At 36.8% G+C, this 13,174-nt stretch overlaps 1 protein-coding gene across 1 annotated transcript in view; it reads right to left on the reverse strand.

The window, feature by feature from the left end:
- FBXL13 (F-box and leucine rich repeat protein 13) overlaps nt 1–13,174 on the reverse strand; it is a 211,693-nt gene that overhangs the window by 131,826 nt on the left and 66,693 nt on the right. The window contains exons 8-9 of the mRNA XM_052638386.1: nt 10,930–11,025; nt 8,110–8,242 (exon numbers count right to left, since the gene is read on the reverse strand). Of these exons, the coding sequence (XP_052494346.1) occupies nt 8,110–8,242; nt 10,930–11,025 (229 nt within the window). The remainder of the gene's footprint in view (nt 1–8,109; nt 8,243–10,929; nt 11,026–13,174) is intronic.

The raw sequence follows: 13,174 nt of genomic DNA on the forward strand, positions 1-13,174 counted from the left end.
TTGCAAAAAAAAAAAAGTCAAGCTAAACCGGAAGAATTGTCACAGGCAATAAGCCAAGAATCTGAGAATTATATTAGAAATTGGTTAGAAGACCGGACTCTGAGAAGCAGTTGTACGTGGTGTGAATCATGAACCCTGAACAGGTATAAACACTAGTAAGTGTGGAAACAGCACTGGTGTTTTAACAGAATTTAGGCTATGGAACCGCCTGTCAGTGAGAAGGATCTGAGCCCTTCATATGTGAAGGAGCATAAAACAGGATGAAATTAGGATTCAGAGTCAGGATTTGAGATGAAAAAGAAACAAAAAAGAAATTGATATCAGAAGCAACTGAGGGAGCAGGTGGTATGGAAGAGAAATCCTATGGGGTTGCAGGTTAAATTTAGCTCACCTAGAAAAACAGATCACCAGAAAGAGAGGAAGTATTTGAAGACTAACCCCATCAGTTTGTATTTTGATAGTACTATTCTATTAGAAAAATAAAATGAAATATGTACATATCATTAGAAATACAACTTTTTATGCAGATTTCCTTTTTCATATTGAGTTGAATGTATTTTCATTTCTTATATCAAGGTATTCATACAAAGTTTAGCAACTGATCTTTGATACTTGCACAGATTTCCAAAGCATAGACATGATAAATAGTATTGAACATGTTTTTTTGGCTGTGCCATGTGGCTATGGGATCTTAGTTCCCTGACTAGAGATTGAACTCAGGCCATGGCAACAAAAGTGCCCAGTCCTAATCCCTGGACCACCTGGGAATTCTGTTGAGCATTTCTGAAGCACCTACTAGAGCTCAGACACTGTGCTAAGAGCTTCACATATTCTTTTTATAATTCTTACAAGATCCCCCTGAGGTACATAAAATTATCTGCCTTTTCTAGATGAGGAATCCGAGGCATAGAGTATGCCTCCTGAAACACCTTTCTCCTTTTTCTCCTGAAACACCTGTGAGGGCTGGAGACACTCTTTGGGTCAAGTCAGTTAAATCTGTACTAATATGTATAGGAAACCAAGAGACTGGGGAACAGGAAGAATTCCTGGAGCTTGTGGTTCAGGAAATGACACAGCATTGTAAGGTTCTAACCTCTATGCCCTTTTTCCTATGGTTTGGGTCAGGGTGGAGACTTAAGAGACACTGGTTCTCAAAGCAAGTTCTCATGTTATTCAACATGATATGTTAAAGGCAGCTGTTAAATTTTGAAGTGTTACCAGAGAGATATAATAAATTTACTTATTGTTGATGAGCACTTAGAGTGGAATATTAAAGAAAACACCCAAGATCTGATGGTGGAGAAAGCCCAGGTGGGATCATAGTAGGAGACAAAGGCACACAGTGGAGAGGTGAAGGTTCCAGAAAGGAATAAGGACATTAAATCTGATTCAAAGGACCCAAATTACTCTCTGGGTTAGTTTTTGGAGGCTAGTTGGGAATTTTATTGGTTGATTTTTATATTCAGGATTATCCCCAGGGATCTATTTGGAAATAAAGCTCTGGAACACACGGTGATACAAACTGATCTGGATCATTCAAAAGTAAGTTGTTTAGAATTGCTACTATCTTCCTTGGCCAAAATTTAAATATGTTTTTAAAAGTTTAAGATTGCTATTTTTATGTATCAGAGTTCATAGTTTCTCAGGGAAGCATTGCTGATCAATGATGGAATGAACAATTAGATACTTCCTCTCCTGCCAATTTCTTACTTATCATTTAATAACTTGTCTTTGCAACTTCCTTCTATTCAACAGGTGATGAAATTCAGGAGTTTTTAAAAAGTATATTTTATAGTAGTCAAAAATAATACAATCCTGAGATCTCCATATTTGAACACATATGTTTAAATATCACCTGAATTTTTATTCAAATACCCAAGTGTTTGTTTTTTTCAACTAGTTCTAAGATTCTTTGATTTTTTCCTTTTTTTGAAGTAAATAAGATTTACTGTAAGCTAAGGTCTCTTGAGTCCTAAGTCTGAGTCAGTCCTGACCTAAATCTTGACTCTTTGAGAAAGATATTTAATATTAAACTGTGGATTATTCATTTGTTAAACATTCCCTCTTCTGGAGTTTTCACCGTGGATCAATTAGCACCCATTTCTGAGAAATCTGAATAAGGCTCCTGCTCTGGCAAATAGAAGCAATTCAGTAATAAGAATCTACCTGGCTAAATTCTATGAGATTTGGGGCTTCTTTCTGCAGGAGGCAGAGTATTTGATGAGTGGATGGGGAGATGTAATATGTATCAGTCAACAGTGTGACTAATCAGTATAAATGAGAGAATCAGTAATAATAACATGAATATGGTAGGCAAACTGGAAAATTACTTCATAAATTCTATTCCTCCCAAAATTAAGTATTTTATTCTATGAATTCTAGAAACATAAACATGCAACTTTGAGAGTATTTACAAGTCATGTGTTTTCTGAACTGATCTCATCTTGCCAGTCATCAAGTCAGTGTAGAAAACTGCAGTCAAGTGGAGCCTCTAATCCCTTATGAATCTGTTTTGCTCAGGTTCAAAGATGTAACTGCTGGACTTAAAAATCACTATGTGTATCCTTGCCAAATATATGCTCATCACATACTCTGCATCAGTTCACTTCAGTCACTCAGTCATGTCCGACTCTTTGCGACCCTAGACTGTAGCATTCCAGGCCTCCCTACCACCACCAACTCCCGGAGTTTACTCCATTGAGTCGGTGATGCCATCCACCCATCTCCTCCTCTGTTGTTCCCTTCTCCTCCCACCTTCAATCTTTCCCAGCATCATGGTCTTTTCAAATGAGTCAGCTTTTTGCATGAGGTGGCCAAAGTATTGGAGTTTCAGCTTCAGCATCAGGCCTTCTAGTGAATATTCAGAACTGATTTCCTTGAGGATGGACTGGTTCGATCTCCTTGCTGTTCAAGGGACTCTCAAGAGTCTTCTCCAACACCACAATTCATAAGGATCAATTCTTTAGCACTCAGCTTTCTTTATAGTCCAATTCTCACACCCATACAGGACCACTGGAAAAACCATAGCTTTGACTAAATGGATCTCTGTTGGCAAAGTAATGTCTCTGCTTTTGAATAAGCTGTCTAGGTTGATCCTAGCTTTTCTTCCAAGGGAGCAAGCATCTTTTAATTTCATGGCTACAGTCACCATCTGCAGTGATTTTGGAGCCCCCCATATAAAGTCTCTCACTGTTTCCACTGTTTCCCCATCTATTTCCCATGAAGTGATGGGACCAGATGCCATGATCTTCGTTTTCTGAATGTTGAGCTTTAAGCCAACTTTTTCACTCTCCACTTTCACTTTCATCAAGAGGCTTTTTATTTCCTCTTCACTTTCTGCCATAAGGGTGGTGTCATCTGCATAGCTGAGGTTATTGATATTTCTCCCAGCAATCTTGATTCCAGCTTGTGTTTCTTCCAGTCCAGCGTTTCTCATGATGTACTCCGCATATAAGTTAAATAAGCAGGATGACAATATACAGCCTTGACGTACTCCTTTTCCTATTTGGAACCAATCTGTTGTTCCATGTCCAGTTCTAACTGCTGCTTCCTGACCTGCATATAGATTTCTCAAGAGGCAGGTCAGGTGGTCTGGTATTCCCATCTCTTTCAGAATTGTCCACAGTTTGTTGTGATCCACACAGTCAAAGGCTTTGGCATAGTCAATAAAGCAGAAATAGATGTTTTTCTGGAATTCTCTTGCTTTTTCCATGATCCAGCGGATATTGGCAATTTGATCTCTGGTTCCTCTGCCTTTTCTTAAACCAGCTTGAAAAAAATAAAACATAAAAAAAATGAAAATAAAATCAGCTTGAACATCCGGAAGTTCACGGTTCACGTATTGCTGAAGGCTGGCTTGGAGAATTTTGAGCATTACTTTACTAGCATGTGAGATGAGTGCAATTGTGCGGTAGTTTGAGCATTCTTTGGCATTGGCTTTTCTTTGGAATTGGAATGAAAACTGACCTTTTCCAGTCCTGTGGCCACTGCTGAGTTTTCCAAATTTGCTGGCATATTGAGTGCAGCACTTTCACAGCATCATCTTTCAGGATTTGAAACAGTTCAACTGAAATTCCATCACCTCCACTAGCTTTGTTCGTAGTGATGCTTTCTAAGGCCCACTTGACTTCACATTCCAGGATGTCTGGCTCTAGATGAGTGATCACACCATCATGATTATAGGCACATCAATAAATCAACTGACCTCAGCTGGGGGGAGAAAAAACTGGAAAAGCTGAAACATCTCCGAGATTAGTGTTTTAATCTTTGATAGACTCAAGGTTGTTGAAATGAACAGTGATTTTATTAAATAAGCTATGGCAACCAGACACCCCCGTAAGGCCTGCTGCCAGCAGCCCTGGGAACTGGCCCCATCCTTCAGCTGGTGAACACCAGCCCCAACACCTGCCAGGCCTCACAGCCAACCCAGGGGGCCAATAACCACTGAACAAAGCAGGGTCTTTCCCCCAAACACACCAGGGGCCAGCCATGTCTACCAGAATGCCTGCTGTTGTTGGCCCTGCCACAACAGAAGGACCCTCGCAGCCCGCTTTGAGAACAGCCCTAGAGCATTTAACTCTGGTAACCACTGGGGAGTGTGCTGCTCAGCCCCATAGGACATAGCCTACATAAGACCACTTTTCCTTGATTGGTAAGTTTTTTACATTTCCTAAACACATAGAAATAAAAACAGAGAATTAGGCTTAATGAGATAACAGAGAAATATGTTCCAAATGAAGTAACAAGGCAAAACTCCAGAAGAAGAACTAAGAGAAATAGAAATAAACAATCTATGCAATAAAGAATTCAAGGTAATGATCATAGGAGTGCTCAATTAATTGGGAGAAGAATGAATGAACACAGTGAGAAGTTTAACAAAGAGTTAGAAAAAAAAAACTGAGGAATACCATAACTGAAATAAAAATATACTAGGAGAAATCAACAGTAGATGAGATAATACAGAGGAACAGAACTGGAAGAGCAGTGGAATCACCCAATCTGAAGAGAAAAAAAAAAACAATTTCTTTAAAATAAGGATGCTTTAAGAGACTCTTGGAAAAATATCAAGTGTACTAACACTGGGCTTCCCAGGTGGTACTAGTGGTAAAGAACCCACTTGCCAATGCAGGTAGATGTAAGAGATATGGGTTCAGTCCCTGGGTTGGGGAGATCCCCTGGAGGAGGGCATAGCAACCCACTCCAGTATTCTCCAGTACTCTTGCCTGGAGATTCCATGGACAGAGGAGCTAGTCAGGCTGCAGTCCATAGCACTGCACAGAGTCAGTGATGCCTGAAGCAACTTAGCACAACTGCATGTACTAACATTTGCATTATAAGAAGAAGAGAGGAAAGGGCAGAAAACTGGAAGACATGATAGCTGAAAACTTTCCTAACCTGGGAAAGGAAACAAACACTCAGGTCCAGAAAGCACCAAGAGTCCCCAACAAGATGAACTCAGAGGTCCATACCAAGATTCACAATAATTAAAATGGCAAATATTTTAAAAGAAAATCTTAAAAGCAGCTAGGGAAAAGCAACAAGGGAACTAACATCAGCTGACTTTTCAGCAGAAACTCTGCATGCCAGAAGGAAGTGGCATAATATTTTTTAAATGATAAAGGGAAAAACAATACTCCACAAGGCTACCACTCTGATTCAAAGAAAAGACCAAGAGTTTTAAAGAGGAACAAAAGCTGAAAGTAACTGGATTTACAAGAAATGTTAAAGGGACTTCACTAAGTCGAAAAGAAAAGGCCACAACTAGGAATATGAAAATTACGAAAGGAAAAGATGTCATTGGTAACGGCAGGTATCAAAGGCAATAATATCAACCACTTATAAAACTAGTAGGAAGGTTAAAAGACAAAAGTAGTAAAATCATCTATATCGACAATAAGTAGTTAAGAGACACACAAAACAAAAAGGTATGAACTGTGACGTCAAAAACAGTAAACTTGAAGGGGAGTAAAAATGCATTCAAACTTAAGAGAATAGCAACTTAAAATAATCAAATACGTATAAAGATTTCTCTACATAAACTTCATAATAACCACAAAGCAAAAATGTAAAACAGGTACACACACAAAAAAAGAGGACATAAATCCAAGTAAACACTGAAGACAGTCACCAAATCACAAAGAAAAGAGAACAAAAGAAGAAAAAGTAATAAACTGGTTTAAGATGGCAGACTAAGTACCTGTTTCAATTTTCCTTTCCTACCCAAATTACCAGAAACAAACTTTTCTAATCTATCATGTCTTTGGAAAACAACAGGGATGGTCTTGGTGGATCAGAAATTAATAGTTCCTAAAAATTCAAATGCAAACATTACCAGATCGAATGAGGAACATTCAGAAGATGGCTGCTGTAAAAGTTTGAAACAGCATTATGTCTTTGTGAAGGTGTATCCCAGAAATTAGAATATACAGTAATATTAACACTATTATCATTAAAAATATGAGAAAAGGATTCAAGAACAAGACAAGATAGCTGCATATCCTTGCTACCAGAAAAAGAAGTAGAAGATATAAGAATAGAAATGAATGGAAATATTTCCAGATGATTTGATAGTCTACCTAGAATACCCAAAAGAATCAACAGACAAACTATTAAAACTAGGAAGGCTGTTTAATATATGATCAGATAAAATGACATTATATACGAAACCATCGCTTTCTGCAGCATCAGCAATAACCAGTCAGAATAACTCCATTTAGTATTTTTTCAATTAAAAAAATACAGATAACTGTTGAAAGCCCTTGTGAACCTCTTCCCCATTTCATTCAACTCTCTCCATCTCAGAGGTAACCACTATCTTGCATTTGGAGTTTTTCATTCACATGCATGCTTTTTATATTTTGCTGTCTGTGTGTGTGTCTGTGTATGTGTATACAAGTGGCCTTAAATATATAGTACTGAAATTATTTCAAAATATGAAGTATATAGTATTATTTTACACATTGAAAACTTGTATGCAAATGGTATTAGATTATATATATATCATTCTGCAACTTGCTTTCACCCATTAATATCTTTATCATTCATATTGATATTTTAAAATCTATTTTTTCTGTCATTTCCAGAAATATATATATGGAAACTTAAAAATGCACCTCAAAGGACATATATTTTAATGCAAAGGGCTGAATGTTTGTGTCCCCCCAGAATTCGTATGTTGGAATCCTCATCCCCAATGTAACACTATTAGGAGGTTGGGACTTTGGGACATAATTAAGATGGAATTCTCATGAATAGGATTAATGCCCTTATTCAGGGGATTCCAGAGAGCTCTCTCTACTGCTCTTTACCATATGTGGATACAGGAAGAATACAGAAGTCAACAACCAGAACAAGGCCCTCACTAGACCCCAACAAAGCCTAGGCACCCTGGTCTTAGACTTCCAGGCTTTAGAACTATGAGAAATAAGTTTCTGTTGTTTATAAGCCATCCAGCCAAAACAGAACTTTATTATAGCAGCCTGAACTAAGACAGTTAAACACAAAGTTTACAAAGCAAGTTAGAAAACTTGGAAATAGCCTCAGGGTCCATCAGTAGGAAGAAAGTTAAATAACTATGGTATAGCCATAGTATGGTATTCCCTAAAATCAGGGAAATAATTTTAAGTACTTAAAAATAACGTAGTAGTTCTATATGTACTGACATGAAAAGATTTTCAGGATATAAAAGAAAATATAAAACAATATTATCCCTTTAATGTTAAAAATTAAAATTGTGTATTTTTAATCACAAATGCTTAAATGTATTTTAGAAAAATTGACAATGTTGAGTACCACTGGGTAAGTGAATGGGTTTGAGAGAGATGAAAGTAGATTTTTTCTTCTACTGTCTATTATTATTTCTTTAGTGAGAATATGTCCTTATATTGTGGATAAATTGATGATATATAGATACACAAATGCTAGACAAAAAAAAAAATCAATGAGAATGACCAAAGGACCAGGACTCAGGGCATACAATCCAAGAAGAGCTGACTGTATTATGGGACTTTTAAATAGTTTTGATAGGCATTCTCACAGCCTAAGACTGTAACTGCAGTTTCCATTTTAAAATACAGGGAAGCAAGACAAACAGTTAACAAACATACTTACTGACAGATCTCAAAGTTTTCAATCGGAGAACACAACCACGAAAATTCAAGCGCAGCACATTTAGACGCCACCTTTGCAAAATAGACACTATATATTTATCTGTGATTACATTTTTTACTGCAGAAAAATCGATCTAAAAAGGATAAACAAAAATGTTAAGAAATGAGAAAGATCTTTGGCATGTGAAATTTTAAAATATTTTTAAAGCATCAAAGAACTAAAATTTCTTTATCTCATCACTCTCTTTTGTTTGTTAGGGTTTTTGTGGTCATTCCCAGGTTTAATTACAAACAAATTCCAAATGTCTAGTCCAGGTTGACAGCTGGGAGGGCAGGGATCTCACATCCACCACCCAACAAGAGTCAATTGTCGTGGAGTGCTTGGATGCCTGCCCCCCATCATTCCAGGTGAGCCCCAAGGCTTCCCCCTACTTCAATGTTAATGGACCCTTCTTCATTCATCACTAATGTGTGCCTGCTTCTTTTTTCATGAGCGCAAACTATACATTGAGTGCTTGACTATGGAAAGGCAATATAGTATATGGATTATTATGGCTTTTCCATAGCTCATAAGTTTGTAGGGGTAGTTCTAAAGATAAGGAAAGATGATCTGAGTGCAGTGTATAAAACTGAAAAGCACAGAATTTTCTGTAACCTCTGAATGGCCAGGGCTGGTGGATAAACATCAACATCGTATTTTTTTAACTGAAGTATAGTTGATAACAATAACATAGTGCTAACACTACCTTTCAGCTAAAAGGTTAAGTGTACTGAACATCCCATTTCTTATTGCTTTCTGAACAAAGTTATTCTTCATGCTAAAATGTTTATTACAGTTATGTCACATTTGAGCACTCACAAATAAAGACAGAAATAATTGTAAATGAAGGGCAATAGATAATTGTAGAAAGAGAAATTTGCTGAACATAAACTAACTTCCTGCTCTGGCTTTGCTCTTCTCTGCCATGTACTCATATTTTCTCCATCTTTACCCAGTGAGGTCTCTGGGCAGGAGTGTTGGTTTTTTCTGCCAGTTTTCTGTAAGATTTGCCCTGATTTAATATGGTACATATTCTTTCTTTCCCAGACCATTTGGATTCAGTTTATTTCTTCTTTACGGGTTTTCCAAAGGAAAAAGTGATACCCCCTAATCTGTCACATAAGTAAGAGATTTATTATTTTAAATCAGTGGTTCTTACTGTGGTCCAGGGACAAGCAGCAACAGCATCACCCAGGAACTCACTAGAAATGCAAATTCTCAAGCCCTTCCTCAGAAGCACTGAGTCAGAAACTCTGGGGGTGGCAACCAGCAATCTAACAATCCCTTCCAATGATTCTGATGCATTCTAAAGTTTAAGAATCCCTGCCTTCAACTAAAAATTACATCTAACACAAGAACACTAAATTTAGTAGCTAAGAGGTGTTAATTAAGACAAGCAAATTTTTTTTAATTACCATTGCTACATAACACTATAGTCAATAATGGAATGGTGCTCTGATGGGATGTAAAGATGCTGTGATGATTATAGAGCCAGAATCCTTGTACCTTGCCAACTCCTCTTGGGTTCTTTGTCAAAGTTTCTGCAGAATGACCCCAATCACTTATTCATAGGTCAGTCTGAGCACATGATATCATTAGTCCTCCAATCAATAACAATTAAGGAGGGGTGGTAAGGCCAGCTATTGACTGGACATAGGCAACAAGGAAAATGTTGCCACTCCAACATTTGTTGATTGCAGAAATGATCACAGTTATTAAGATTAAAGCAGTCATCCAAGAAAAAGAAAAGAAAGGTCATCAAGGATAATATATGCTTATTTTTATCATTGGCTAAGACCTACCACCCAATGTTTTTTTGGAATGAAAAATAAAGCATGTTCTACTTTATGGGAATAGTACAAATATAGTGCAATGACAAGAATAATACAAGAGGCATGAGCCTAGGAGTCCACATTAGAAAATGTCTGAATAAATATATGTCTGCTGCTGCTAAGTCACTTCAGTTGGGTCCAACTCTGTGCGACCCCATAGACTGCAGCCCACCAGGCTCCTCCGTCCCTGGGATCCTCCAGGTAAGAATACTGGAGTGGGTTGCCATTTCCTTCTCCAATGCATGAAGGTGAAAACTGAAAGTGAAGTCACTCAGCAGTGTCTGACTCTTCGTGACCCCATGGACCACAGCCTACCAGGCTCCTCTGTCCATGGGGTTTTCCAGGCAAGACTACTGGAGTGGGGTGCCATTGCTTTCTCATATATATATATAATGTCTATATGCATGCAAACACACCAAGAATCATCAAACAAGCTTTGTTTACATGTTGTCTATTTTAGCCTGATTTCAGGCTCAGTAGTTTTTTTTTTCTTCCCTTTTACTCTATATTTTGTGCTGCTTTGTTGTGTTTTTCTTTGAACTAAGAACAGTAGCTAATATTTATTGAGTGCTGCCCACATGCCAGACTCTACAATAAGCACCTTTCTTGCATTTTCCTTAGTCTATCTCTGGAGCTCCTTGAGTAAGGCAATGTTAAGCCTAACTCTGATATAATAGAGCTTTATTTCAATCCAAAAAATAACATGCAATTTATTTCTACTGTTTAAATTAGAAAATACTTCTATCATATCTCTTCAAATAACATTTTTTATCTTTTCCTTCAGGCTGTGTCTGGACAAAAGTGAAACAAGTGTACCTCCTTTTTGTGATCCCATGTTGTGGAGCAGGGAAGAAGGTAGTCCCCATTACTGCTATAAGGTGGCCTTATAGCATTCTATTCTCCTTTAAGAACTAGAATAAAGACATAGCCTCAGGTAGTGTCTACTTACACCATTCCACAATGAGCCCATTTGTGTCATCAACAACCAGGAGCGATTAACTTGACCACATATTACCAAATCTCTTAAACTGAGGTAGGAGAAAATCTAAACACAAAGAAAAATAATACACAATTTTGAAAAACATGTGAATTTTGATCTAACTCTTGCATTTTCCATTTGTGTGTGTGTGGGTGTGTATGTGTGTGCGTGTGTATGTGTGTGCTAATAAGGATAATGCAATCCATATATTGTGGTAGCAGGGGTTTATGTGCTTGCATTTTATCTAAAGACAGAAATTTCATCTAGAGTTCTAGAACTTATCTGATGATGCCTTTAATATAGTGTGATCAAACTGATAGTTGCAGAAGGATGGTGAAGAAGATAGGTAGATTTATTTTGTTTTCTGAATGAAAGTAGCATTCTGCTAGAAAGTGAGTGATTTCCCTAAATGAAGGCATTCAATAATCATTTGCAGAAATGAACTGGATTCTTTTTAAAGTTACAGGATTCTTGGGAATATACTTAAAATGTATGTTGTAGTGAGTTGATATATGTATACATTGTGAAAGGATTCCTCCATCTAGTTAAACACATCTAACATTCACATATATATCTTTATTTAATTAATTCATTTTTATGAGAACATTTAAGTTCTATTCTGTTAGCAAGTTTCAATTTTTTTTTATTTTTATTTTTTTTAATTTTAAAATCTTTTTTTTTAATTTTTTTTATTTTTTTTAATTTTAAAATCTTTAATTCTTACATGTGTTCCCAAACATGAACCCCCCTCCCACCTCCCTCCCCATAACGTCTCTGTGGGTCATCCCCATGCACCAGCCCCAAGCATGCTGTATCCTGCGTCAGACGTAGACTAGTGATTCAATTCTTACATGATAGTATACATGATAGAATGCCATTCTCCCATATCATCCCACCCTCTCCCTCTCCCTCTGAGTCCAAAAGTCCATTATAGACAGCTGCGTCTTTTTTCCTGTCTTGCATACAGGGTCGTCATTGCCATCTTTCTAAATTCCATATATATGTGTTAGTATACTGTATACAACCCAGTGTTATCAGCCATAGTCACCATGTATCACTTTAGATTCTCATCTTATCACCTTGTTCATATTATAGTAAATGTTTATACCCTTTTTCAAAACTATGAGCTAAATAGCAGAAGAAACCCAGCTGATGCAAGAAATAGCAAACTGGATTATTTAAGATAAAATTACACAGGGTAAGGCACAGAGGTAGAAAGAGATGGAAAATATGAAGGAAGTTAAGAGCACATCATATAACATAAAAAGGTTATAGATAACATTATACAACCTTCTATATATACCCTTATAGAATTTCCAGAAGAAAGGAAGAGAGCAAATGGAAATCAAAGCAAACCCCAAAAATATTACAAATAAAAATGCTTTAGAAAGATGAAAAGCAATAATTCTCAGATTTAAGAATCACAAGAAATCCCAAACAGGATACTTATTCCATGGCTTTGTAGTGAAATTACAAAAGGCCATAAGCAAAGGAAAACCTTAAGTGCAACCACAGACAGATTATCTACAAAAGAATGTCACTTAGTCTCAGAAAGCAAAAGTCAGCAGAAAATACTTATCAATCTCAGATACCACATATAAGTAAATTACAACTCAAGGATGAGTATTAAGTAGACACCCTATGACAAAGATTGAGAGAGTTTGCCTCCAGTGGACCCATCACAAAAGAACTTGTAAATGATGTTTACTTAAGAAGAAAGGAGTGAGATGAAATAGTAATGAGGGGCAAACAAACTAATAAGGATAGGAGTAAACCCAATAACCTTATAAAAGCATATAATGATGATGACTAATGTGGGGGGTACAAAAACCAAGGGACAAAACCACTAGAAAATACTAATATTCTAAGACTGGAGAGAGTAATCAGAGTTAAAATGTTCTAAATTCTGGTAATTATTCAGGAAGAAAGTTTAGATAGTCACTTGCTTTAAGCCTTACCAAGGTAAATGTGCATGTTAAAAATATTTAAGTGAAACCATTGAAATAGAAGAAATAGAATGAATATCTTCTAAAATATAAAAATGGGGAATGGGAATAGCTTTTTAAATTCAACAAATAAAGTCAGGAAAGGACAAAACAAGGAAGCACATAAAAAAACAAATAGTATAAAATGAAATGAAAAACTGAATCTAAGTAATAAACTTAACAAAATTCACCGGTGGGAATGGAGAAGGAAATGGCAACCCACTCCAGTA

The sequence above is a fragment of the Budorcas taxicolor genome, chromosome 4, assembly GCF_023091745.1.
Source record: "Budorcas taxicolor isolate Tak-1 chromosome 4, Takin1.1, whole genome shotgun sequence".
Taxonomy (NCBI): domain Eukaryota; kingdom Metazoa; phylum Chordata; class Mammalia; order Artiodactyla; family Bovidae; genus Budorcas; species Budorcas taxicolor.